Genomic DNA, 27,784 nt, shown 5'->3' with positions numbered 1-27,784 from the left:
AAAAGTAGGGATGTAAAGTGTAGCAGTTTCCTGCCTGTCAATGTCTGCCTCTTTGCTCCAGTGTGCTTCAGGTGTCATTACAGCTGAAGTGGCAGATGATTACCTTTAGCAAAGATAATCCAGCAATGGCTTTAAACTGAAAGAGGGCAAGTTTATATCAGATTTTAGGAAGAAATTCTTTACTGTGAGGGCAGTGAGTCACTGTAACAGGTTGCCCAGAGAAGCTGTGGATCCCCCCCCACTGGGAAGTGTTCAAGCCCAGGTTGGATGGGGTTTTGAGCAACCTGGTATAGTGGAAGGTGCCCCTGCCCATGACATGGGATTGGAACTAGATGATCTTTAAGGTCCCTTCCAATCCAAAACATTGTATGAATCTATGATACAGCTTTTAATTCTTTTGATAATTTTTTCTTTAAGTATCTGTCTCTTGAAGATTTGTTGAAAATGATACTGGACTGCTTTAGAACTTAATATGCTAATGTATTTGTTAGATGCAGTTACTGATTGTATCAAAGGCTGAATTTTTTTGTAATTAATTTCATGTTATCCACAGATTCTTCCATAAATACTTTACATTAATGATGGGAATTACAACAGTTTGTGTAGCACAAGGGTGAATTAATCCAAAATATAACACACCTCATAACAATGTGGAGTGAGAGACCTGCCCTTTCATTTGTTCTCTTCAGTTATGTCTCTTTTAATTATAAATTAACACTGAAATATGTACTGTTCCATCTAAAAAACGTGCATGCCTCTCTAGGGCAAGGAGGATTAATCACAGATGATAATTACAGTGCTAAGGGATAATATTTAAGACCTAATAAAATCTCCATTAAATTTGATGACACTGAATATATTAAAAGGCAGGAAAAGAGTAAATCAAGCTGCAGTTAGGAAAATTAAATGTTGACCTGTATCAGATTTGTGAAGTAATTTCTGATGGAGTCATGTTCCCTGTAATCCACTATCTTCATATCCAAAGCAATAAGCTCCTGGAAAACCTGCACTTCCAAGTCTTCATCACTTTTAGTCTCTCTAATTACATTCCCTTGTCATAATTACAACTACCCTTTTCCCTCCAGGACCAGAACTTTGTTCACTATTGGCTTGTAAACTCAATCATGCAGGTTCTTCTTGGTGTGTCTTCACATTAAACCTTTTTGGGTAAAACTGCAATCGAAATAACTCTCTCTAGTAGTAGGGAATCATTGTGTCAATGGTAAGCTTAGTTCCCTGGGAGTCCTCTTTTCTTCTGTTTGTCCCTTTCAGCACTTAGACCTACCATTTTCTTTGATGACTATTGTTTTCTGGTGTTGCATGAAATCAAGCATTTCAAGCTAATCTATGTGGAAGAAGTGAAAGGACTAATTATTTCTTGTGGATACTTTAAATATCTCAGCTAATATACTACTTCTGGTTAACCTGAGGGTCTGAAAATATCTTGTGTTTATTCTGCTACCTAGTCAGGATTCAGAAATCTGTCTTTTGAAAGTTTTGCATTAATCAAAAGTAGACCATCTCAACACACTGTATCACTGTGAGTCACAAGAAAGCATAGAGCCCTGGCTGTGTTGCTTCTGAAATAAAAGCATTGAGAAGTAAGCAAGTGCCTCATACAATTACCTAAAATGTCAAAAGAAATGTTCAAGAGAAACCTTGTGTTTTCATGTTTTTGTAATTTGATTTCTGCAAAATTTGTAGGTTTTTTCTTTTTTTTTTTTTTTTGGCTTGTTAGGAACCCAGTGAAGGTTACTGGAAACTGTTCTTCATTAGGTTGTTGTATTAGTTTCAGAGCATCTGATAAGAGTGTTGTTAAAGCTTCAAATAAAATGATTTGGAGTGAAAGAGCATTTAAGAATGCATTAATCTAGCTAGTTTTATAACTTGTACTATAAACTACAAGCACAAGTCCAAATGCTATCCTGGCACAGCTCCATTGACCATTTGACCCACCACCTTGCTTTCAGAAAGTTTTTATTAAAATTAATTTGCAGAATCTGGGAAGCTATTTGCCCTGTATGTAAACTATGGTATTGTAAATTAGGATCGATTTCCAAGAGCTTTATTTATTGAGATAAAATAGATACTAGCCAAAAAAATAGAAATGTGGTTATTCTGCCTTTTGATATATTGATGTTAAAAAAAGATGTTTTCTAGCTATTAAGACAGATGTGTCTCAGAGGGACTAACCCAGAGTGATGCTAGGAGAAGGACTTGAGTTTGTGGGATAGAAGGTAGCTTGTTGTGAATATCCCTTTGAGAAGTTAGAGTTGATATTTTTTTCCCTTTTTTTTTTCTTCCCCTCCTATCAATGTTATTTGGTTAAAGATGTTATATACTACAGCATCCACCGTGTTTAGTGTCCTGTTTTTTTGTTGGCCTTTGATTCTAGTGTAGGTTCTGCTATACTTTTCAGTCTTCAAAACGTCAAAATTGCAGCTGAAGGTTTTGTAAGTACCCTTAACATTCCAAGGAGAGCAAGGTATCAGCTGTAAGATCAGCTAAGTTGATACTGAATTGGAAGGAGGAAAAATGTGCATAAGCAGTGTTTGGTACTTAATGTTTACTAAAAATAATTCTTGCAAATCTCATAATTATTTCTACAACAGAAATAAGACATTATCTCTTTCATGACATTGACTAATTTAAAATGCAAGATAGAAAGATTTTCTTCATGGTGTTTGTCATTGCACATCTTATGGATCAGGTCTGATATGTAGAAATGAAGGGCAAAATTATGCTAAACCAGGTTTTTGAGAAGTGTGTATTAACCAAAGACTTAACATGTCTCTGTGGGTTTTTTTGGTTTGTTTGTTTTGGTTTGTTTCCATTTTTTGTTTTGGTTGTTTTTCCTTTCTTTTTCTTTCCCCTGCAGCTTCTTTGAAGCCCATGCTTGACTGTGCCCTGTATGATTCTTATTCTGAGCCATTGCCAGGCAGTCAGCAGACCCGGGACTTCAGTCGGACCGAGGTGAGGAAGCTTAAGCAGGGTGCTTACCTTGCAGAGTGGAGGGGAATACACCACCTCACAGTGACTGTGCTCTGTGTAGCAGCAGAACTGCAAGTCTCTGAGAGGACTTTAGGAGTCTCCAGGCCTCCTGTTAAGCCATCTTAAACCCCTCTCTCAGCCATTTATTTTCTGTGAGAAGGGCTTACAGGCTTTTTGAAAGATATTCCCACATAAGAGTTCACAGTAGTCACCGAGGGACTTGGGCAATGTTGGAGTCTGCAGACTAGACCTAACCTGCTCGTGTGCTGCGGGGCTGTGGTTTGCCCCCGCAGTGTTGGGAGCCAGTGGTGAGGGGCAGAGCCTGTGCTGCAGGAGGGGCAGTGTGGCACACAGGCAGTACTCACGTGTCCTGAGCAATTCTCCTGAGTCTGAATTGATTGAAAATGTGAGGCTTCTGGCACAGCACTAGAATCATAAAATCATTTAGTTTGGAAAAGATTTCCAAGGTCATCAACTCTGTTAATCCAGCACTGCTTCCTTTCAGGTAGTTGTAGAGAGCAATAAGGTCTCCCCTGACCTTCCTTTTCTCCAGGCTAAACAACCACAGCTCCCTTAGCCGCTCCTCATAAGACTTGTGCTCCAGACCTTCCACCAGCTCCGCTGTCCTTCTTTGGACATGCTCCAGTGTCCTTACTTGCAGTGAAGGGCTCAGAGCTGAACACAGTAGGTTCAGTTGGATGGAGCAAGGGGTTTGGACTGGATCTGCAGAGGTCCCTTGCAACCCCAACCATTCTATGAGTCCGTGAAGACTGATGCAAGAAAAACTAAATTAAGCAGAAGAGTTTAACACTGAGGTTAAGACATGAAATTTTGAAGACCCTGTGAAGCTGAATTAATCATGGCCACCAAGTGGTGCCTGAATATTGCAGCTCCGAATATATATACTCTGGGATTTAAGGGTTTAGTTTTTAAGGTAGTTAATCAAATGGTAGACTGACTGCAGGAACTGGCCCTTCTGGCACTGCTTCCAAGTTTGAAAGTAATGGGATGTCATGGCAGCTCAGCAAGGCTGTTCTCCAATTATTTTCTCCCAATGCCTTGCTCCGGGGAGTTCCTGGATCAGAACCCAGCTGCTTCCTCATCAAATCCATCTTGGTAGTGGTATCACCAAAGACGATCCTAAGCTTCAGTTGAGTACGGTGTTCACTTTGGACAATGCTGCAGCGAACGTTTTGAGCATCCAGTGTAGAACTGTTAAAATATATGCAGTATCCCTGGGAGAAGTTGCTCATCTTACAGCAGTTTGGCCAAAGCACAGCAGTCACACTGGGTTTTGAAAGCAGTGCTGCTGGTCTGGTAGTGCAGGCTGCTGTTATGTTGGCAGTTTAGGCAGGTCCTTTGCCAGAAGAGCCTAGTCCCTTGCTTATGACCTTATAGGTGGCTTGGAACCTAATGTATAAAAGAGGATATAGGTATAATATAGAATTAAATTATATTTAAAATATAAACAAATATATAATTATGTATCTTTTATACACATAATTAAAAAGCTTCAGTTTATGTTGTCCGAGATTAATGGACTTTAAAATCTCTTCTCAAAACTGATTTGAGAATCACTTTGAATTGATTTTTTTTCTGTTCAACTTATGTTTTTCTGTTCAGAATTAATACACTGAACGAGTATCATTTGGAAGGTCAGTAATTTATCTCCCATTCATCTCCCTCTGTGGGCAGTGCAGTAATTCACTGTTGCAATATAATTTGTATCTTGGCTAGTTGAGGTAGTATAGTTTAGAGACTTGATCCCTACATTAAAAATATTATCAGTGCAATCTGTTCTGCATTATCTCCATGACTTTATCTCTTTCCACTTATTACCCATTCATTAATTTAATTTCAGAAGGCCATTTTTACTGTGACTGCTGAACTACAGTACTGCAATAAAATGGAAACATTTCTTGAATGCATCTGTAAAGAAAATAATGGCAGGAGACATGTCCCCTGGATGCTAGGCTTTGTTGAACTACAAAACACAGCAAGACTGCTGATACTATGCTTGAGAAGGACAAGGGTGACTGATTTTTGTTTACCAAGGAAGTTTTGTCTTCCCAATTTTTTTTCTCAAGTTTTTATCTACCCCTCTCTTTTGGTTCTTTTTTACAAGCTTTCTCACTGCCAAAACCTTAAAGATAAAACATGAGATTTCACACTATATGCACAAAATGACTGACTGGGGTTGCTCTGAACTCCCTCAGAAAGTTCACTGAAATTTGTGAAAGTCATTCCATTGATTAAAGCAGGCACTGACTTAGGTCTTTAGTCTCATGCTCTTCACTTGAGAGTGTCAGGGCTAGCTATGGATGTGAAATCTTTTGCTCATACATTTTCAGTCTTCAAGCTATATTTTTGCTGTGTCACTTTCTCAGAAGTATTAGGGTATCCCATTCCTCAGCAACTTTATAAAACAGATCTAACAGACCTTTATTCTGGGAGTTTTCCTTTTTGAACTACAGACTTAAGATTTTTGTGGTCTCTTAAAAATGCCTACAATATCTAGGTTTCTCAATTCATTTGTTTAGGCCCAGTTTATTTTAGGTCATACCTCTTCCATGCTTCCTGGGGAAAATCCAGCATCACTTAATATTTAGAGAAGGTTAGGGTTTCTGACATTTCTTTACTGGTTTTTTGGTTGCAGAGTGTATCCTCGTTCTTACAGATAATGAAGGTAGAATTTGTTCCTGTTTCCTTCTTGTAGGCTACACAGTTGCTGAAGTAACAGAAAGTTAAGGAATAAGACTGGGAAGAAGTTCTCTGTTTTCCTATCAGAGGCCTGAATGGGCATCCAGCAGGCATACTAGTGAAATGAAAGAGTGGTTCAAGGATCAGCCACACCAGCCGGAAGCCTTTAAAGCATAAGTATCAGGCTCTGCAGTATGGCTGGAGTTTTGGCTAGAGAGAATTTTCTCATGGAGACTGACTCTTGTGAAGGAGCTGGAGAAGGTTTCATCAACCCTAAATACAGGTGTTACACATGGCTCTGTTGGGAGAAGTCTCTCCTTACATATAGTCCTTACCTCCTTGTGATTTACTGTTGAACTGCTTCTCTAACTAATTTCAGGTGTGGAACTGCTGTACCTTGAAAAGCAGATTTATATTGTCTTTCTGTAGGTCCTTTATGTTTCCTTACCTGACAGAGCAAATTGTGGTGCAAGGGCAAATGTCACCATTATTTGTGTTGATTAGTATTTTTAAATATTTGACTGTGGAAAGGTGTGAACTATACTAATCATTATAAATAAACAGATCTTTTTTCTTTAAGAAGTCATCAGCTGAAGAGATAACTGATAACTCTGCCCTGTTACAAGACGGAAAGAAAGATGACAAACAAGGTATTCAAATAAATAACTATTTTTTTTCCATTAGGGGTTAAATTCTGTGTGTTTTTATTAAGCCCCTAAATTTACTGACAGAAGCAATGGTACGTTTAATTTCTAAGCTGTCTGTGTGTTGCTGTAGGTTTAAAGAGACAACTCGCTGACAGCAGCTGAGTTAAAGACAAATAAATGGAGGGATTTGCTTCAAAATTAGTTATATGTGAATGATATGAAATGCACTGTCTAAAATATGTCTAGTTCTAAGGCAGTTAGTGTTGCATTTCTTATTTAAACAAAATTCTAGTTGTTATCAGGAATTTTGTAAGAGTAAAGATTATGTTGGGTCCAATTTTGCATTTCCCTTTTTGCAGGAAACAGCAACACTTCAAAATTAGTTTTTATTCCTATTTGAAAAAGACTAAAACATATATTTTCTTGCAAAACAAAAATTTTAGTCAAACTGGAATGAAAAAACTTCATCCATTCATTTCACTTGAAATCTGTCAGCAGAAAGCCATGAGAAATTGAAATGGTCTTTTTCCAAGCAGTAGCTTCTATGGCTTCCAGAATTGGCACAGGCTCATTACACAGTCATTCATTCCCTTTTATATTCCCTTTTACCAACCTTTCAGGTTCTTACTTGCTGTCTTTCAATTGTGGAAACAAAACAGTTGTGGGTATTTTGTTGCCTGATTCTCAGAGCTGCACATTATGTATTAATTAAAATAAAAAATATCTTGACCTCCCAGGTGTCTACACATTAAGGTTGCATCAGAAGTGTGAGACCAGGTAGTCCACACATTCCTGAATCACTAAGTTTGACAGATTCCCAGTGTCCCTGTTTCAAAGGAAGGTTATCAAGGTTCACGTGTGTTTGTAAAACATTTTGACAAGTCAGCATATTCCAAGAAATTAGTGTTTTGTTGACAAGGTTTGTTTTGTTGTAAAATGCATAATGAACCATAGGAGGACTTGAACCTTCAAGGTTATGGCTTTGAAATGTCTAGGGAAGCTTTACTTTGTACTAAGAAGGTTTTTTTCCCCCCTGTTTAGGTGAAAAACTTGTGCTTTGATTTTTGTAGCTGACATGTTAAGTCACATGGGAACCTGTTTTGAGACATGCAGTCCTTCAGGACTGAAAATTTGCTGTATTTATGGCACAGATTCTTACCTTTTCAGCCAAAGAACAAATGCTTTTGTTCTACCATTTATTGCTATTCTGACAAATACCAGAGCAGATCACTCTCCTGACTGAGGGGATCTCCCTGGAAGTCAAGGATCTGTAGGACTGTAGAAGCAAATTTTCCTGCATTTTCAAAAGTATATATGTAAATTAGCTTTACTTTGTCAGATTATAATGTAGTTAAATGTGGAAGATCATGTAAATTGAACTGGGTCATGAGAACCAGACTTTTCTCACATGTTTTGTTTGATAAAGGCGGATCACAGAATCCCAGAGTGGGTAAGGTTGGAAGGGACCACAATGGGTCGTCTGATCCAACCTCCCTGCCCAAGGAGGCTCATCCCAGTGCTCAGGGTCATCACAGAGCATGAGAGATTTCCTTCCAAGTGGTCATTTAACACTGTTTACAGTATAGTAAATGTATTACAGTACGTTTAATTACACTATGGAGCATTAAAAACTTCTTTAAAAAGTCACCAGAAAGGATGCATAGGGTTCAGTGGAATGGGAATAAGCACTCAACCCCCCCAAATTATCAGAATTTAAGGTTATTTGGCAACTTGGTCATAGGTCTTTCTATTCTTGACTTTAGAAATTGTTACTTGTTTGAGTGCTTGGGTTTTCTGAGGGTATTTGGCTACTTTTCAAGTATGTTTGGTGATATTAGATGTTCTAATACTAGTTTAGGTTCTCCTTTCTTAGAGCTGATACCTGTAGATTTTACCTACACATACTTAGAGTAATTATCTTTTTATTCTCTTTTTTTTTCTTAAGCTCTTAAAGTAAGCACTACTTTCAAAACTATACCAAAGGAATTTCAGCACTTGACTGTGAAAACAGGTAAGAAAAAAATGCCATGTGTTACTTGCTCTAGAATCTTGACTAAACATTTTTATATCACAGTAAGCCTAGATTAATTTTTGGAAGAACCTCTTGCTCTCATTTTACTACTGAAATTAGCTTTTACCTCATAATGACTACGACTTGCAAGATGAATATTAATTACTACTTCAGATTGTCAAAAGGTTTTCTTGCTTTCTTTCCCTCATTGTTACTGTATGGGTTCTTCATCCGTGGGAAATATTTTAACATAGCGATTTTAAGGAGTCTGAAGTTTTTCTGTGCTACAAACAAGATGCAAGGGTGTGAATATTGTACCTTTTTGTAAAAATCTCATCTAAAGTATAGAGTGACTATGTAAAGTTTCAGGAAACATTCTGAAATGGCCTGTTCCTTTGTGAAAGCTGAGCTTTCATACTTTGTGTTAAGGAGTTAAAAGACAGGAGAGCCTTTTGGAAACGCGGACCTGGAGGCACTTAAGACACTGACGAAACCTTTTGATTCAGGGAATGTTTCTTTGTTGAATCCAACCCTGATTTTTCTCTCCAGCTCCAACATACACTTCTTGTTCCTATCATTCTGGAAAATGTTATTTTTGGAACAGCATATGTCAAAATTACTTAGTTGCTCCAGAAACTTCCCCTGCATTCAGTTCAGTTCCACTGACCTCCCTTGCCTTGCTCTTTGTTAGTCTCTTTCCTAGTGTGGTAAGAATGTTTGTAAGCCCTCCCTGGTCCCAGCCAAGCTAAAATTTGGACTTACTTTCTTTTCCTTTTGCATAGATGATTTTACTCATGAAGATATCCTTGATTAAGAAAATGGACCCCACATGTCTGTCACAATGGTTTTGTCTTACAGCTCGATTTATTCATGGCTTCTCAACAGCTGCATGCCTCATTTCCCAACTCTTTTTTTTTTTTTTTTTCCTGGCTTCTTCCCAAACACTTGGCAGCTGCCAGATTTCCTATCTTCAGCTCCTATTCTTCAGTGATTGCTGCTTCTCCTTCACACACACACACTCTTGCACTTCCCTCTCAGGGGAAGGGGAGGGTGGTTGCAGGACTTTCAGTTCTGTTCTCCTTCCCCCCAGTTTTGCCCAGGAGCATTACAGGGGAGTTTTATTTTCAGTTCATCAAGTACATCTTCACTACACTTAGGTAAAAAAACCTACTGTCACCTGCATGTCTCCTTTGCCACCAACCTCTTTTCCACAGTGTCCTTTGTCTGCTAGTCAGTGAGGTCTTCCTGATGCCTCTGTGCTGCTCCAGCAGTGTATACCAAGGGAGACGAGGGCAGAGGGCAGAGTTTCATTCCATCATCGTGGCTCCTACCGCTGTGGGGATTCTTCCCACATTGAGGATTTGAGAAAGCACATTCTCAGGTTGCATGCTACAACTGATGTGAGAAGTAAAAATGTTTCTCCAGTGGACTAGATGCAGCACAGTAATTGAGAGGTAATTTCAGAATCAGTCACCACTCTGAAAGGTCACTGTAATCATTAACCTTCAGCATGAAAACTCAGTCGGGATGAAGTGGGAGAAATTTTACATGCCTCTTGGTTATTTGGGCTGTTTATGTAAACTCAGGAAAGAAAATAGTGCTGTGCTTCATTATGTGAAAGTTTTCTTTGCCATCAGAAGGTCTAGAAATTTGAAATCAGCAAGAACTTTATAAATTCAGCATCTCTGAATATCTGACCAGTTTATTTAGGCTCCGAAGTGCAAGATAATTGTTGAGCTTAGACTTTTTTAAGTATTGAGGGCCAAAATTGTGAGTGTTTAAACTGTGTTTAAACATTTCTCCCTAGGCCACCAGTAAGAGATGAGTTAGTGAGGTTGATTTAGACTAGTGGGGAATGCTTTGTTTTTTTTCTTCAGCCACATGGCATACTTGCACTTTTTATGGCACAGATTTCCTGTAAAGCAAGGAGGCACCTGTTGAGTATAAGGTATTAGGCTACAGCCAAAAGTTACTGAACTGGCATCCTCAGGAAAGTTAAAATGAAGTTGCGTTGTAGGAAGGGTGTAGGAGCAGATCTACACCCAAAATGGGAACCTTCACACTCTCCTTTGAATGAATAAATACAGTTTGTGATTGTACGTGACTTTAGTTACTGCAGACCAAGCTGTTCACCGGGTTCTATTACTCCAGGAGTCGTACAAACTTTTGAATAATCAATGTAAATTATTTACTCAATAGTTTTAATTTATCCATTTCATGAAAGTTAGGCTTATGTATCCATAACAATAGATATATGGAAAACTCATGAGCTGGATAAATAGTTTTGTATTGTCTTGCATGGTTATGTCATGTATGTGTATAAACCTGCACCTCAAACACTAAATATGCACAGACTGAACATACCAAAATAACTGCATATTTTATGGAAATCCTGCCACAATTATTTGTATGTCCTAATAATGAACTACCTGCTTTATAGTATTTTTTATATTTCACTACTTCTTCTGAAAGGTAAAGCTAAGTCTAGGTATTCTGTAATTGTAGCCTTGAATTTCCTAGTTTTTTAAAAGCTTAAAAGAAAATCCTTGGCACCAGTATTCTGTTGCTATAATTTTTTATTAGTAGTCATTTTGGGATTCTCTCTTCCTTATGTGCTTTCCTCTTTACCTCAACAGGATGTCCTTGGAGAGTTTGAATGTCAGTTTTACCTATGGGTTTTTATATGAAAGACTTTCTAAAAGTATAAGCAGAATTAGTCTCCATAAGAAAAGGAAAATCTGAAGGTTCTTAAACATGGTTTAGCTTGGAAAGGATTTATACTTCTATTTCTAAGCGGCATATTTAATAATTTTGCATGTAATTTAATAATCAGCAATTTCAGCATTGGAAAATTGGGTCATGTGGCTGTAGGGAAGCAGTGTCTGAAGTTGTATTCTCTGGGAGTTTGACACAGAGAGAAGGAGGAGGATTATCACCACTGCATATTTTAATATTAATTCTCTCTCCCTCCTTAGTTGCTAGGAAGAGTTTGTTGCACAGAAATCTGGAATGACAGTGAGTCAGTTTGGTCATGACAATAATCTTGGTTTCTAAGTGGTCATTTGTGTCACTGCCAACTGCATTTGGGTTTATTCCATCCAAAGCACCAACTAGCACTGTGTTACCTTAAAAGCAGTTTCTTTTATGAAGATCTAGAGTGTGACTGTACATGTGCCATATGCTCTTACTTGTGTTTTGTGAGCCTAAAGCCTCCTATGGAGAGTCTGTGCAGTACTACAGTGCAAGCTACTAAAAACTCGGTATTTACCAATTGCTACCACTGGTAGTTCCTGTTCTTGTGTTTTGGAGGATCTGTCGTATACTCAGGTAGTGCTGTATAGAAGCTGGTGATAAATGTCTGACTTGAAAGTAGACATATATCTGAAGGAAGCTGGAAACTGAGAATTATTTTTTTCCCTAACATACTTATTTCTCTTAAGTGTTGTACCTTGATTAGCAGATGGGGAAAAGTAAAGGGATTTGCTTTGTGTGTGCATTGGGATCATTGATGCTGCTGTAATACCTTGAGGATGTCTCAGTGGGATGAATTTGAAAGCAATCATGCAGATACATTTTCTCATAATTATCTGATGTTAGTAAGGCGAGTTACAGAAAAGACAATGTAAACCAAGCAACAGCCTCAAGGAATTACCCAGAGAAGATAAATCAGCACTGTTGTTTTCCTGTCACGTAAGACCTGCCTGTGGCAGGATATTTAGAATTCATCCAAATAAAAAAAACCCCACATTTTTACATTGATAGAAATGTATTTGATCAGCATTTAGACTTGAAAGCTTTCTACCTTCAAATATCATTCCTTCCCAATGTCCAAATGGTCTCAACCCAATGTGTTAATTTTTTTTTAATGGGTGATGAGATAATGTACATTTATACTAATTAAAGTATTTAGGAAGGACAAACCTTTCTGCTTTTGGAAGCAAGAGAACTAATAGATATCCTAACTAAGAAGAAGATTTTTTCTGTAAAAAGTTTATGCTGTTCCTTATGTTGCTTGGTCACAGCTACATCTGTGAGTACAGGTCAGAGCTGCCAGACCTACTGCTTTTCCTGTATTGTGGTAAGCATATTAAAAAGATGAAGCTCTGCCTGTATGTGGGCTTTTGAATTCTTAGGACATTCACACGCTACAAAAGCAAAGGAGAAGTGAAAACAATCCCCCTTACTCATGTGAAATGAGCACACTCTCACATCCACATTTGCAACACTCACATTTTTAATGAACACTGATTCTGCAGCTAAAGGCATTTGTTTAAAATATGATGTTTTAGCAGTTCTTTTTTCTTTTCTGTTCCAGCTGCTCAGGAATCTAATGCACTTAAAGCCAGACCACGATCCAGGTACTGCTTTCACTTCTATTTCAGGAGAAATACACACCTCTGGTGTTAGACACAGAGCATAAGAACTGGTGTTGGATTTTTTTTTTTTTTAATTGATGTGGTGCTGTAAGTACAGCTCAGATCAGACAGATTTACCAGGAGGAATCTGTAAGCTATAGACCCTACATAAGTACTGCTCTGGGACCCCATGATCTCTGGTCATATGGTGCTGGAAGTTTTTCCTGTCTGCCCAGCCCTGCTCTCTTATCAGGGTGGTGACTACCTCCAACCCAGCCCCAGAGGCTTCCTGGCAGGACAGCTGGGACCACCCCATTGCAGGGAACATCCTCAACATTTTGATGCTCTTGAAACCTGCAGGGTGGTTTCATATGGAGGGAGACACTGCACATTGCCACAGAAACAACAGTAGTAGCTCAGCTCTCTGGTGTAGGTGAGTGAATCCTTTTGTTGGCATGTGTGTACTTGGCTACAGTTGGTTGATGTGTGATGGAAGGACTTAGGGACTGACACTGTTGGGTGCCAGAAGTGACACACGCTGAACTTGGATGTTTGAAAGAAAAGGGAAACCTGTGCCAGAAAATATTGTATATAAATGGATTGCATCTTGGGTTAGGCTGTTCACCTACTGGTGTATAGCCATATTGTTAATTCACCTTCAGAGTTTTCTTCTTTGGTGCCAGTTAGAGGATTCAATTTTTTTTTTAATTTTTTTTTTGCTTGGGTAATGATAGTATAAACAGGAGCTCCCTGCTTACAAGCTTGTCAAAGTCTGCTAGTAAGAGAGGGTCAACTATAAGCAGAATGACTGAAGATTGAAATCCTGTCTTCCTAGGACCTACATTTGGGAAGGCTGAACTGCCTTACATGCCTGTTTTTCTGCTGCTAGCCAAAGCTTTTCAGTTTTAACACGGTTTTAAATTTTTTTGCTTTGTTACTGAATTGCAAATGCTCAAAAAATGTGCAAAAATGCATAAAATAGCAAATGCTTAAGTTCATAAAAAGTCACTTAAATGTGACTGTCACATATGAATGACTGTCTCCATCTGACTGTATGTCACTGGTTCAATGCAGAAGTTGAGACTAAAGATGCCTCAGCACATCCTTGAACTCAGACCTCTTGTGCTTGTTGAAAAATGGGATGAAATATCACAGCTCAATTTATTTTTCTCTTTAAAGAATGATTGAAATGTTAAAAATAAGTGTATTAATAGACTTTAAACACCTGATTAAAATATATTCAGTAACTGAGAAAAGAGGTAAAAACATTGAAAGAATTTGTGGTGTGAATAGTAAATCTAATAAACTTGGTGATGATGATAAACAAATAGAATTGTTGGTGACTCCTCCAGGAGGTCCTAAAAACTGATTCAGCGAGTGAGGGGGAATCTGACAGTCCTATGTCAGGCAATGTTAGAGAAAGAAGTAAATCAGGAAGTCCTGTGTCTAGCAGAACTAGGGGAAGAAGATGGAGTGATTAAGGCTCCTTTAAGACAAGCTGTGGGACCTGCTGGGAAAGCATTCTGTGTGCATGTACTGTTTACTAACTCTGATTTATTGCCTTGGAAACAGAATGTTGGATCTTATTGTAACAATGCTGATGGGACATATAGTAGTATTAAGTCTGTGATGATGACACATAACCCCATCTGGGGAGGTACACAAGCTTTGTTACAATATTTGTGTATTTATGTAGCAAAAAAGAGCAGTTTTAGAAAAAGAAAAGGAAGGACTGGGGGGGGGGGGGAATTGACGGGCTAGATCAGAAAATCGGGAATACCACATCTTGATGAACTTTTCCCTGAAGAAGATCCTGAATGGGATCTGAATGAAGATGTTGGATTAAAAAGAATAAAAGTATATCAAATGTTGATTTTATATGGAATTCAGAATGGAGTGGAAAAACCTGTGTCTTGTTGACACAGTTGTATGAGGTAAAGCAAGGAGACACGGAATCTCCATCACCTTTTTTGAGTGGTTATGTGAAGTGGCTCTTAAATGGACAGACTTGGACTTGGAGAGTGAAATGTTCAGCTTTTTATTGGACAGTCAGCGCTGGATATAAGGAGCCTGTTTGGCAAAAAATATTATCCATTTCCCATTAGTGGGAGTTATTTCTGTTTTACTCAAATGTGCTTTTGGTCTTGCCCTGACATGCATAATGTGTTACAGTGAGTATAACATGTCACATTGTCAGTGCTCACTTTGAACAAAGTCTCCTCCTTGCAGGAGAACTGTAACTACAACAGCTGAAAAGTATCTATCGGACAGTATTCAGCAAAATCAAAATTCTTAGCAAATGCACCGCCCTTAATTGGGATTAATTGATGTGTGAGGGCCTGGAAGATGTACTGAGCCATGTATTTGACCAGTTTTGGTCATTTCGGAGCTATTCAGTTTTTCTGGATTTTGTGGAATTTGGTGACTGTATGCTATGAAAATTTTTTTCTAATAGAATTTTTATAAATTACAAAATGTGTGCTTGCAAGAGGTATGTTGAAGCTATAGCTGTATAAACACTCCCCTTGCAGTTGGGAAAGGCAACAGAAACTCTAAGGGGTGTGTGTATGGGGAGTTTTATTTGGATTTTCTTCAAAATAGTTGCTGCAGTTCTTATGTTGACAAAGTTACATAAGAAGGCCTGAAACTGTGTTACAAAAGACCTTAAAAAATACTAGCCCTGTAAGCATGACTCGTTCCTTTCTCCAGACACTTGGGTCCCTCTGTTGCCAAATAAATCTATCTTGTTATAAGGGGGAACTTTCAGTCATTAGGGCGAGGAATTTCCACCATGAACCTGAGTTCAGGTCAATGTATTTTTAGGTACTAATCATTGTAGCTGTGTAAAATTAATTTTTGAAATAAAACATTTTCTACTTTTCCCCTACCTGTTTTTCCTTAGGTCTTATTCTAGCACATCAATAGAAGATGCCATGAAAAAGGGAGAAGAGCCCCCTACTCCACCTCCAAGGCCTCAGAAGTCGCATTCCAGAGCTTCCTCTTTGGATCTGAACAAAATATTTCAGCAAAATACACAAGGTAAAGTTTGCTTTCTTTCCTATTTTTGAGGCCTTTTAGGTTAGCTGCATGCTTGGCAACTTGATCTGTTTGCACAAATGCTTGACAATATGTGCACATGCTGGCCTTTGCTGTAGACAGTAATGCACTACAGAAGAGGAGTAGTTGCACTTGCGTTACGTCACCACTGAAGGGAAAAATCACTGTTGCTGTAATTAAGGTGATTATAATGTTTTCTGGCACAGTAATGGGAAGCTTAACATATGGTAGTCTGTCATCACTGACTGTTTATAACTAGGCTGGCTGTTTAGACAGCTCTCATCAGTAACTGCAATATAATTGATTTTTATTACAATTTATTTTTTTGTAGTTCAGAAGCAGTAAGAAAACCCTTAATGTTTAAACTGGGAGAAAGAAAGCAAACATTTTAGATGTTAAAGTCTACCACATGCGTACGGACAATCAAAACACTTTCTGAGTAAAAAGAAAGGGTAATTTCTTTTGATACAGGTGCATGTTAAGGGGAGAGAAAGAAAATGTAGAATAGTAGCTGGGGTGAACTGAAAGAAAATGGCTTTTCATCATGTTACTGTTCAAGTGTGCCTCTTGCCTTGCACAGTGAGCAGTGAAAAGAGGAGCTGTTTGTCCAGGGCAGCAGTCATCCAGCATTGCTGTGCTTCAGCAGTGTCCTTGAACCACGTAAGAGGTTTATATGGGGCACACCAATCATCTGACTCAAGGACCAGGTTAAACATGGTCATGCTTATGCTTCAGAAGAAAGCCAAGGTTTGACTGTGTCAAGGAATGTTTAACTGGGCTCTGTAATGTGGTTTTGAAGTAGAAGTGTTCTACTTCTTGCTATGTGGGACTTTCTTTGTACAAACACTAAAGAGAATTCAAGAGTCCCTCTGTGTGCTGAACCCTATTATTCCTATTCAATAGGAATAAAATTGTTTGGGGTTTTGGGGTTTTTTTTGTTTGTTTTTTTTTTTTTCGCCTTACATGGAGAAGTAGTTCCTTATCTTTGACTATGGTTCCTGTTGAGGGATGTGTTGCCTCCAATTTTGATTTCGTTATACATCAAAATAAAACCCCAAACAGAGCCAAGTACACAATTTCTAAGGCAAATAATCTTCTCAGAATCCAGATAACAGGTTTAACTGGAAGGAAATAAACTTGGATTTAAGTTTTGCTTGGAACACAAAAGAAGAATGTGAATTCTCAAAGAAGTCATTCTGTGAATGAAAATTAACATTTCACTTTTGCAATGGATCATTTTGAAAGTCACTATTATTTTTGAAGTAACATAACACTCTCAGGCACATGACGTGATTCTTGGGGTGTCCAGTGCAGGGCTTCGGTGATCCATTTGTGTCCCTTCCAACTCGGGATATTCTGTGAGTCTGTATGTGTCCAACATGATTAAAATAGTTCTATTTTGGCATATTAGTTTTTGTCCTACTAGTTCTAGTTCACAAATAATTCCTATTTGGGGAGTTTGGTGAATAATCTGCTTCCAGACCTACAAAGGAGTGCTCAGTAATATTGAGCTCTGTTTTCAGTTCCACACAGGTCATGTTGATCTATAGCTATCACTTCTTTAATTGTAAAACTGTCTGTAGTTTGGAGCATTTATTTTGTTTATTCCTTTTTTAAAGGGCAGAAAAAGAGAAATATCTTCAAGTAAATTCAGTCAAAGACTGTGGCAGATACTCGTTGTGGGCAATGGTGGGGGGTTTTTGCAGTGTTTTTTTGTCTTGGGTTTTTTTGTTACTCATTTACTACTGCTATATCATGTTTGTCACAATCTTATTATGCCTCTCTCCTGGCAAGTATACACACAGAACATTTATCCATGATGGCTGGGATGTCCAGCAATGCATTAACCACAGAAACTGTGCTTTAAAATTGTTGAATTGGGATGTAACTGGACTTGAAAGAGACATCTTCATTCATACTTCATAGCTGCACTCCTCTGGGATGCTGTAACTAGTGTTACCTTGGAAAAACATAAAAAAAGCAAGAGAACTTATTGAAAGGTCCCACTTTCTCAAATATCCATATATGATTTTCTGTTAGGAGATGTTAAGAGACAGAAACCTCTTACTTTTTTTTTTTTTTAAATTCATGTAGTCTTTATGTTAGCATCTGAGCATCTGAGAAAAATTCCGTACTGCTAGATTCTTTATGTATTTCTTTTTTTTTGAATATGTAATCTCTGGCATTTGGGCTGTGTATGTATTAAGAAAATACTTGGTGAGAGTGTATGCGTTCCTGGAAGGACAACAGCAGGCTTTAAGTAGAAACAAAAATGTCAGTTTAAATGCATACTTGACCTAGTTTACATCTTCATTTCTTCTCTAGCCCACTCTAGTCATTTACAAGCCAAGCGCTTCCAGAATAAGACCTGGGTATTGAGAAGGCCAAAACTGGGGCAGCTCAGAGCCTGGCAGTCCTGCAGCAGAGCCCTCAGCAGTAAGCTAGAGCCTGTTCTTGAGGTAACTCTGGGGCTGGGGCAAGTTTCAGCTTAAGTATTAAAACCCAAAAATGCATCCATTGTCTTCTGGTGTTTTGCTCAGTTACGTTTTCTGCCCATGACAACTACTTAAAGAATTTACTTCTGGGCAATTAATAGCCAGTGACAGCAGTCTGGGTCTTGTTAGATTCATACAGATGCCTCTGAAATACATTTTATTTCCATTTAGTTTCATTTCTGAATCACATAACCACTTTTAATTAACAATTCTGTTGAACAAAGGATACTTGTTGGGAAAAGACCATTTTCTTTGATGAAACAACAGAATTGTCATAAACAATGTAGTTTTGTGTTGTTCTGGAAGCAGGTTGAATATTGCTGTGTAATTCAACAAAACAGCCATATAACTATTTACAGATGAATTTTTGACTGAAGATTTTCAGCACTCATTTGCTTTTGAAACTCACCTCCTGCTGTGGCTGTCCCTGCAGTGAGGAACGTGTGGAATGCAGGCACCATTTTTTACATTGGCTCTTAAGCAAACACTCAGTGTAACCTGGATTTGCTCCTTCTGGGGTGTTGGTTTCAGCCAGCAACGTGGGGCTAATTTTGGGGGATTTTTCTCCCTTTTAAAATATGAGATGTTAAGTTCCACACTTAGTCGGGGGAAGCACAACAAGCATTAAGTGCAGTATTTTCTGTTACAGATGATGTTTTCCTGGTTACAGTCAGATCTGTATCCTCTGCTTAGCATTGCTGCGCTAGTGATGGCTGCCAAACAAGAAAACATCCCTTTTGCTCTAAACAGTGTTCACAGTATAGAAACAAAGGAAGAGATTTATTGGTGGGCATCAGCATTCCCATAAGTGATATAAATGTGTCTGCACATCACTTCTGTACTCCTTCATATACAGGTTTCTCATGCAGTTTTAAGTGGTACTTTTATTGTTAAAACTCACAACAATCTTCTTTCTGCACCCTTTCATTTTCATTAGTGCTAGGGGAAAACTGTGTTCAGCATCTATTTTTTCTTTTTCATACCTTTGAAAAAGAGTCTTCATTACTTCCTTTACTCCCTCAAACTCTCATTATTTCATTCAGTTAGAACATCCTTTCCTTGAGCATACAGGCTTGGTGGGTTTTATTTGCCAAATGTGGAGATTTGTCAATAGTTAAACGTATGTCGAGATGTCTTTGTTTTTCCGTATTTGCCTAACTACAGTCAAATTCTTTGTAATTCTGAATTGTTTAAATCTACACGTCAAATAAAACCATTCTGTAATTTTGTAGGAAAGAGGATTTTGAGAATTAAAACGATGGTTGCTCTGGTGTCATATGTTTTGATACAAAGTTACATATGTTTTGATACAAATAGTTACCATAATACAGTTTTTCCAGTTGTTTTCAGGAATATCTCTTCAACTAGATTGTCTTTTTAGCTTAGTGAGCCAAATGCAGGTGGCTTTCCCTTTTGTACATGTGGAACTGGTACCAAAAAACCTGTGAAATCTAACCGAGATAAGTATGATTACTGTATTATCTTCTGTATTCTTTTATGCTTAATTGTATTTGCTAGGAAATGTATGTGTTCACTGAGGTTAGCTATCTTCAAGACAGTTACTAAAGACAAGCTTTTAAGGGGTGATTCAAGGAATTATGTTTTTGTGTTGACCATAAATACAAATTTCTTAACTAAAATTTTATTTGAAAACCAAAGTGATATGGAGGAACTCAGAATAGTAATGTTCTTTTTTTAAGGCTGAATTTATATCAAAATGAATTTAATTAAGTAATTAATTTTCAAGACTTCTTTGTCTCATTGCTTTTATATTAGTCTTGGTTTAGTAAAATCCAGCTACTTTCTTGAATTTTGCTCATGCTGTAGTACTGTACTGTCTTGCATGTTACTGTGTTGAGTTTATTAATGAGACCATTAAACATTAAATTAGGAAGATGACAATTCTGAAGGACCTTTATTTTAGAATAATAACAAATACCATCAGCAAGACATGCCATTTCATGAATATTGTTTGCATAGTGTACAAGAGCTGTAATGTTGCAAGCTTTGTCAAGTGAGAAGTGTAGAGTCAAGTTCGTGACTTTGATTGTAAGGGTTGTTACAAATTTAAATTAAAAATGTCTTATGCATAAAACGCAGAGAACACAAAATTGGGCTGCTTATCATATTTTTCTCTGGCTATGAAACACTTTTTAAAAATAATTGTTGCAAAAATATTTTTTTGAATTGGAGAATAGATTTTTTTTTTTTTCTGGGACACAGTTCCTGATCTGTTACTGGAGCTGCTGTTTTCTTCTAGTCCTATTCCCCTTCAGAATATGTGATCACTGAACTGAGCTTATTCTGAATAAACTGTTAATGTCTTCTTTCTGATTTGAATGGAAGAGTTTTATGCCTCTCAGTCTATCAGAAGTTTTTATGAAGGATTTATGTGTTTACAACTATGTAACTTATTTCTTTGCCCAGCTGGATAAGAACATAATTAAGGTTGAATAAGATGGAGAAAATAGTGACAGCATTAATAGATGAATGGTTCTTACGTGATAGGAATCTGATGGGGTAACTTATATTGCATTTTTAGATTTTTAAATTTTTATGTCTATCTGTAAGAGGTGAATCCAGAGAGTACTTTACTGGGGTAAATCATACCAACCTTTCAAGTGTAGCTGTTCCTTTACAATTTGTGTAAATAAATTGAACATTTTAAAAATTATATTTTCCCATTTATCTAATCTTAGCTCTTTCAGGAATTGAGGAATGATTTGAAGTCTGTTTCCATTCTGTTGCAGGTTGTTAAAAATTAAATTTTAATCAAAAAACTCTTCTACAGAAAATTGTAAAGGTTGAAATGTTCTTGACTGACCCTATCAGCCCCATAGACCTTTTTCATGATCCCACGTGGGTTACTCTGTTCCATGAAAAAAATGTTGGTCCATTGTAGAACAGCTTTATAGGTTAAAGAAGAGAGGATCTGCTATTTCTCATATGGAACAGTGGTCAAGCTGCCTCCCTTGTGGAGATGCAGATGTCTCCAAAAAGTGTATGTGCCACACGTGGGACCAGAGGGGTGATGGCTGGTAGCCCAGTGGTGTTCCTGGCTCCTGTGTACTTGTTCTGACTGTATCCATGTTGGAAATGGTCACAGGCAGTAAGTGCCAGAGCCTCCAGCACTTACTACCCCAGTCTCCAGAGGTGAGAAGCTCTGGCAGCAGGGATCTGTGGGAGCGTAGGTGGAGGGACTGTGCCTCCCTGTGGGTGGAGAATGAAGCTAAATGCAGAGTGAGACAACAAAATCTTGAATAGTTTTGTTTAGGGGGGAAGGGAGAAGGCAGAAACAGTCCTCAAATAGAAACACGCAGGAAAGGAAAGGGTAGAGTAAACAGTAACTAGAAAATTAAATGGTTTAGAGAAAATAAGGGACAGGAAGATAAAAATACAGATGTTGTGGGCATATGATGCAAAACAGAAAATAGATGTTTAAAAAAAATCTCTTTTACAGATTTTACATAAAACATGCTGAAACTCATGGATAGGACATTAAAAACAGGCATCATAAAAAACACCTGTAATAATGTTTTGCTTGTTTGATTTGTAAGTGACCCATTGAATATGTTAGCATACCAGTGTCCTATATGATCACACCTGTGAGTTCATGGTGCAGAAGCATTAATTACTTAAGGTCTGGCTGTATCACTTCCTAATTACTTGGAAAGTGCATGGATAATTTTCCATTCAGTTGAGGTACAAATGATGTTTTATATGATTAGCAGGTGAAACAGAGCTGTAACAAGTGTGTGTTTGTGACATCAGGTATATGTATCACTTGCTGTGATAAATGAAGCTTTGCCTGCTGAGCAGGTTCCCAAAACTTACTGTTAGAAGAGGGGTTCTTCTGCCACAGACAGTGCTTCCTACAACATTTCTATAAACCTGGTAACAAAATTAATATCAGGAGTCTAAAACATCTTTTTTGCATTGCTGTTACCTTCTGAGGAGACATTAGTAAGAATTATTGAAACAGATCCGTGGATCAATAGGTATTTTGCAACTATATTACTAGAAGCCTTCATTAAATTTCTATTCCTGGCTACAGCTTTACAGTTTGGTGGGTTTTTTTTGTAGATGTAGGTTTGAGAATTAATAAATCAGATCTCTTGAGAAACAATTATTTCACAATCACCTTACTAATGCTGTTGTTGGAATGTAAGTAAATGAAGTGTAAAGAATGGTATCAGTGTTATGGGATAACCAAGTAGCAGTTTCAGTGAACAAGAATGGAAGTTTTGTAAGAATGAGGTAAACAGAAACCAACTTAAACAGAGAACTTTTCTGTGGTGTGCCCTTGGCAACAGAAGCAGGAAGAGTATCTCAAAAAGCTCTCTGAAATACTGTCAGAGCGGAAGGGTGAAAGTGCTGGCTTCCCTGAGGAACCAAAACCTTAGGTAGTTGTGGGAAGTAAAGAATAATTCCTTCTGTTAGCTTATCTTTTTTGAACTGATTTCAGTATTGCAGACCCTTTGCTCCCTGATAAAATGATTGGTCTTTTGTTAAACCTGATCTAGAAGCTAAGGACTCTTAAGTAGCATAAACTTATGTAAATCTGCTGTGCAACCAGTCTCTCCCTTGATCCAACAGTGCTGTAGCATCCACTTGGAAAATACCAAATACATCAGCCAGACTCTACTGAGGGACCCTATCAGAGTTTTTTCCCCAGTTTTAAGTCCCTGAATGGTCCCTGTGCAATTGCGGAAGGTCATGGTGGGGAAGCACAACAGAGGCAAGAACCAGGATTTAAGCCATCTGGATCCAGGTCAGCCTGGATTTAAGCTGTGTTTGGTTAGGCCTGCATCCTTTATATGAGCTGAGAAATGCAGACCAACAAACTCTGGGTGCCCTTTTCATCATGAGTTGAAGGGTGTATAGGCTTTTGACCCGAGATGAGGTCAGTCTCTTTTGGTAGGCAGTATCTAGTTTTACTTTGGCTAGCAAGGGACAAAGTGACCCTTGACCCAGGAAAACCACCTTTCTTTCAGGACACTGCTTATATAAGTATTCAATTCAGATGGGAAGTACATTTTTCCACCCAACTTGTCTGATGTGATAGACATCAAAACCAAGATGTCAACCACATGTAAAGAATGAATATTAAATAAACACCTGACATGGAAATGTTTCAGGAAGTGTAGTTGTATATGCTGCTGTTACAGTATTAACTAATTTAAAAAAATAACAGACATCCAGAAGCTCAGTGTATTATGACAGTTTTCTTCAATACTGAAAAACAAGAGGACAAGTGACTGTTATTGAGTGAGAGAAGTACAGTACCTTGCTCTTAGGTTACTCTAAAGGATCCCATGGGCCTAGATTTCTTCCATCCTAATTTTGGCATCCTCCACTGCTGCTGTGCCTGGTGAGCTAAAGACCTATTTCCCATAGGTTTGACCGGGCTGTCATAACTTACGTTTTTCCTTCGTCTCCTCTTCCTAGATCAAATAAGTCAAGTAAAGGAGCTATTCGAGTGGTTACTATGATAGGTATTTTTCACTACTGCAAGTAATGAAAGTGCTGAGGGTTTGTGTTGTCTGCTAGGGAGGCTAGAGGCAGAGCAGCAGTGTGGCCAGATAAGATGGCATGACCAGTTCTCACCGTCTACAATTACAGCCTGGTGTTTGTTTTAAAATGTTAATCTAGCTTCGGATTGGAAAACTTGTTTTTTTAATCTAGTGTGGTGTCATTTTAATACTATCAGACCTTTGTGATTGCCAGAATAGGACCTGGGAGGTTTCCATGCAGATAATCTGTCTTAAAGGGTAAACATGCTGAGTAAAAAGCCATGATTTTTGAACTGAAAGCCTTATCTCTGTTCTTGTGGGAGTAACTAGTGCATGAAAGTGCTGTCACTTACAGGAAGACATATGATATGGACACTTAAATCTGTTTTACTGGTACCTGTATGTGCTTTCCACAGTGCTATCTGTGGGATTTGCTTTACATGATGGGGCTTTGAGCAACCTGATCTAGGGGAAGGTGTCCCTGCATGTTGCAGAGGGGTTGGATCAAGCTGATCTTTAAGGCCCCTTCCAGCCCAACTGTTCTATGATTCTGCAGCTCAGCCTGGTTTGAATGTCACCACATTGCTCAGTAGCAAGAGGACCTGTGTGAGGTCCATCCAGCTCCCTCAGCTTTTCCACAGGGTGTGAAGACTTTATTTCAAAGAGCAGGGGCAAGCAGCTTTAACCAAGCTCTGAGGTGTGCACCTGGAGGTGTGACATTTGTCTGTTTGCTGCTCGGACCCAGGGTACTTGCTTTTATTTTGGAAACAGACCTTTCTCTGTATTTATGTTTGCTTTGAGAACTAACTAATGATGCCATCTTTAACAACAAGAACTGATCTTGCAGGGTACTCTCCCAGGAAGGAAGGTATTATGGAATAGCCTAATAATAAAACAGTTCACCTGCCAGTACACATGAAAACCTATGAGTATCTGTTAATACTGTCCTCTTTAGAGTAGTGACACTAGAGAAGGCTGAAACATGGGGTTTTTGTAATAAGTTGTTATGAGTCCTCAGAAGTCAACTAACTTTGACTAGTAATTGTGCTCACATAGGCATGATTTCTTTCTAACAACAGGACAAAGATCTTCTGCAACAGCAGGAATTTTATTAATATTTCATGAGTAGATTAAGTTAGAATTTGCAGGATTAAAAAGAGGAAACTGGGTCAAATGCACGTGGTGTAAGCATCTAACTTCTTTAATGCTAGATTCATATATGTTGTATTTGAAAGCTGAAGAAGCAGGTTTTTTGTGGTGGTTTTTTTGGTGTGGTGTGGTTTCTTCATTTGACTATTTTATGGAAAAAATTATTTTTTGCTTTGGAATTTTGTGGGCCAAATCCCAGGAGACTCGTGGATTTTCACAGTCTGTCCAACCACTTCACGAGTTGCTTTTCAGCAAGCCCAGCACATTTCTGCACAAAGACTACACTGCTGCTTTCCAAGGTATATTACTGGGTTTGAAGAATGAGAGAGTGAGGATGGCAAGTGCTGTATCCTCACAGCTGAAATTTGAGTTCTCAACGCATGCAGCTCTTGCAGTAGAGCTTTTGAGGGCCTGCTGGAGCATAAACCAGCAAAGACAAAAACAATGGGCCCTAGAGGGGGCTCAGAAGGGCTGAGGGGACCTCTGGGTCTAGTGCCTGCCCACAGCACCACAGACCTCGGCCCCACGTGTCCCTTCCCAGGGACCTCTGTGCTCATGGTGACAGGGCACTCCATAGTCTGGGCAGCCACAGGCTTGTTAAGAAGTATGTGTGATTCATACTCCCCAAAACGTTAGAGCTGTTCTGAGAGCAGAGATGATTCCCTAAGGTGCACACAGGGCTTTTCATGGAGCACCACAGCACAGCTTCCACAAGGTTTCCTGAAGCTAAACATACCACACTGAACATATGTACTGTTCCACTGTAACAGCGTGCAGCTGATGGACGTACAGAGCCACTGCCAGGACTCAGATAAATGAAGTAATAACCTGAAGTTCAGACTAAAGGAAAGGAAGGTTTCTTACTCCACTGTTCTTTTCTCAAGATTGGTTGCACAGGATAGATGGAGAATGTAGTGATGACATCATGCTGTTATTGCAGTGGTCTTATAAACTGAACTAATGAAATGCAAGAGAAAGCATCCTAATGACCATGTTTTTTCAAATCTGTCTTACACCTGTAGGTGTGTTAGTGGCTCCCTTGCATAGCTTCAGTTCTGTTTTAGTTGTTCTAACTCTCTCCTTGCCATTATGTGCAGCAATACTAGGCTTCATTTTGATTCAGGAGATGATGACACAGAGGATGGAAAAATTATCAATGTATTATAAGCCTCTTTGGAGCTTATATAGTCAATATGACTGTTCCCAGTGTTTTCACACACACATTTTTATTCTCATGTCACAATTATTCTTAATGGTTGATACCTTTTTTCTTCGTATTTTCAACCAGGCAGACATTTTTAGCGTTGGTGTAAAAAATATATAAATGACTAAGCTATAACAAGGCTCTTAAGGGTCTTTGTGGCTTTTTAAAATATGTGTGGAAATAAAAAGTGTATTAATGTAATTGCTTGCTTAGCATTATTGTGGCAAAAGGTTTCTAAGTTTCTAAGTTTATTATTGTTGGAGGTTTTTTTGTTATACAAAAATACACCAGTGCAAGATGGACTGTCGGGTATCTTTGCCAGTGCAAGTCCTGAGCACTCAGTGCAACCGGAGCTTGGGGAGAGTAACCCACCTAAGGAATCTCACTAGTCCTGGTTGGTGTCTCTGTGCTAGCCTAGTCTTCCTCTCTGCAGCTGCCTTTGGAAGCCATCATCTGTCCTGTAGTTTTGTCCTGTGAAGGGTTTTGGGTATTTTAAGAAAACTGAGAAATACAGTGGTTGAACCTACACGATTAGTACCCTCCCTTTGTGTTGATTCAAATTCAATGCTCACATTGCACTGTGTTAAAGGGACCTCAACTAACTACTAGGATTTGTCTTCCTCCTCCCTCTGAAATATCTCCACTGAGTAGTAACATGCAAATACAAAACATGAAGCCAAAGAAATGGATTTGTTTCTGGTTCATTTAGGCTTTTGTCCTGTTAATTCCATGGCAGATGTTTTCTTTCTAAGGCTGTACTATATGTTTTTTATCTGAAGTGAATGCCAGTGTCTACACTGGATGCTAAAATATCATTTTTAAGAAGGGCAATATTGTTAATGACAAAGAACAAAGTCCTGAGGACAAGAGGGCCCTGTTTCTGGGTTTCTTTAACTGGAATTGGATTGTTTTAGCTACAGCTTTTATGGCTGACTGGCTTCTATCTCAGCTTTTTATCATAACACTGGGGGTTTTTCAGCAATTAAATCACTACTCCTTCACTACTCATGAAGTGATTTCAAACAAGGTTTTGCTCAGTAAAGATCAACTTTGGTTTCTGTTATTAAAGTTATATACTGCCCCTTCACTAGGAGGAATTCCAACTTCTCGTGGAAATTAATTCTGGTTTTACTTGGAATTGAATTACTGTAGTTTTGTTTGGTTGCGGGTTTTTTTTATCATCATCTTCTTCTTTTCCCGCTGTTCAGCTGTGAGGTCCGGCTGGCTGCCCCCGCCACCACCTGCACTGCCCCCTCGACCTTCTGTGTCTCAGGTATGGACAAAGCTTTAACCCTTTTCTCTGTATTATTTGCTTATTTATATTGCCACTGCAGTGATTAGCACTAGTTGACTTGGACACAGCAGTTGTCCTTGCTTCCAGGTTCATGCAAATCTTCTGTTTGCTCTGTGGTTCCATGTCCTCCTTCACTGGTCTGTCTAACTGGTGTGTTGCAGCATCAAATTACAGACTAATTAAATCTCTTTGTAGTGGAGCTGACATGCACCCAGTAGACCTAACTGCAAATTAAAGGCTAGCAAGGCTAGTCTACTAAAAAGTTTCATATGTGAAGGCATGGGTTTGATATGTGCTATTTGCTTCTCAAACTACAAATGCTCAGAGGACGTCTGCTAAGGGAACCGCGGCACGTAAGAGTGTATTTC

General features: G+C 38.5%; 1 protein-coding gene across 4 annotated transcripts in view; it reads left to right on the top strand.

Annotated features, from left to right (window-relative positions):
* The window catches only part of REPS2 (RALBP1 associated Eps domain containing 2), a 92,898-nt gene that overhangs the window by 45,928 nt on the left and 19,186 nt on the right, over positions 1 to 27,784 (top strand). For 3 of the 4 annotated variants that reach the window (XM_032678912.1, XM_032678910.1, XM_032678913.1), the window contains exons 9-14: positions 2,879 to 2,973; positions 6,272 to 6,341; positions 8,284 to 8,349; positions 12,665 to 12,707; positions 15,607 to 15,743; positions 27,331 to 27,395. In XM_032678912.1, coding sequence (XP_032534803.1) covers positions 2,879 to 2,973; positions 6,272 to 6,341; positions 8,284 to 8,349; positions 12,665 to 12,707; positions 15,607 to 15,743; positions 27,331 to 27,395 — 476 coding nt within the window. The remainder of the gene's footprint in view (positions 1 to 2,878; positions 2,974 to 6,271; positions 6,342 to 8,283; positions 8,350 to 12,664; positions 12,708 to 15,606; positions 15,744 to 27,330; positions 27,396 to 27,784) is intronic. The other variant, XM_032678911.1, reaches the window with a different exon arrangement.

Source organism: Chiroxiphia lanceolata, chromosome 2 (genome assembly GCF_009829145.1).
Source record: "Chiroxiphia lanceolata isolate bChiLan1 chromosome 2, bChiLan1.pri, whole genome shotgun sequence".
NCBI classification, from domain to species: Eukaryota; Metazoa; Chordata; class Aves; order Passeriformes; family Pipridae; genus Chiroxiphia; species Chiroxiphia lanceolata.
Note: the sequence above shows the minus strand (reverse complement) of the source record. Positions and strands in the feature narration are given on the sequence as shown.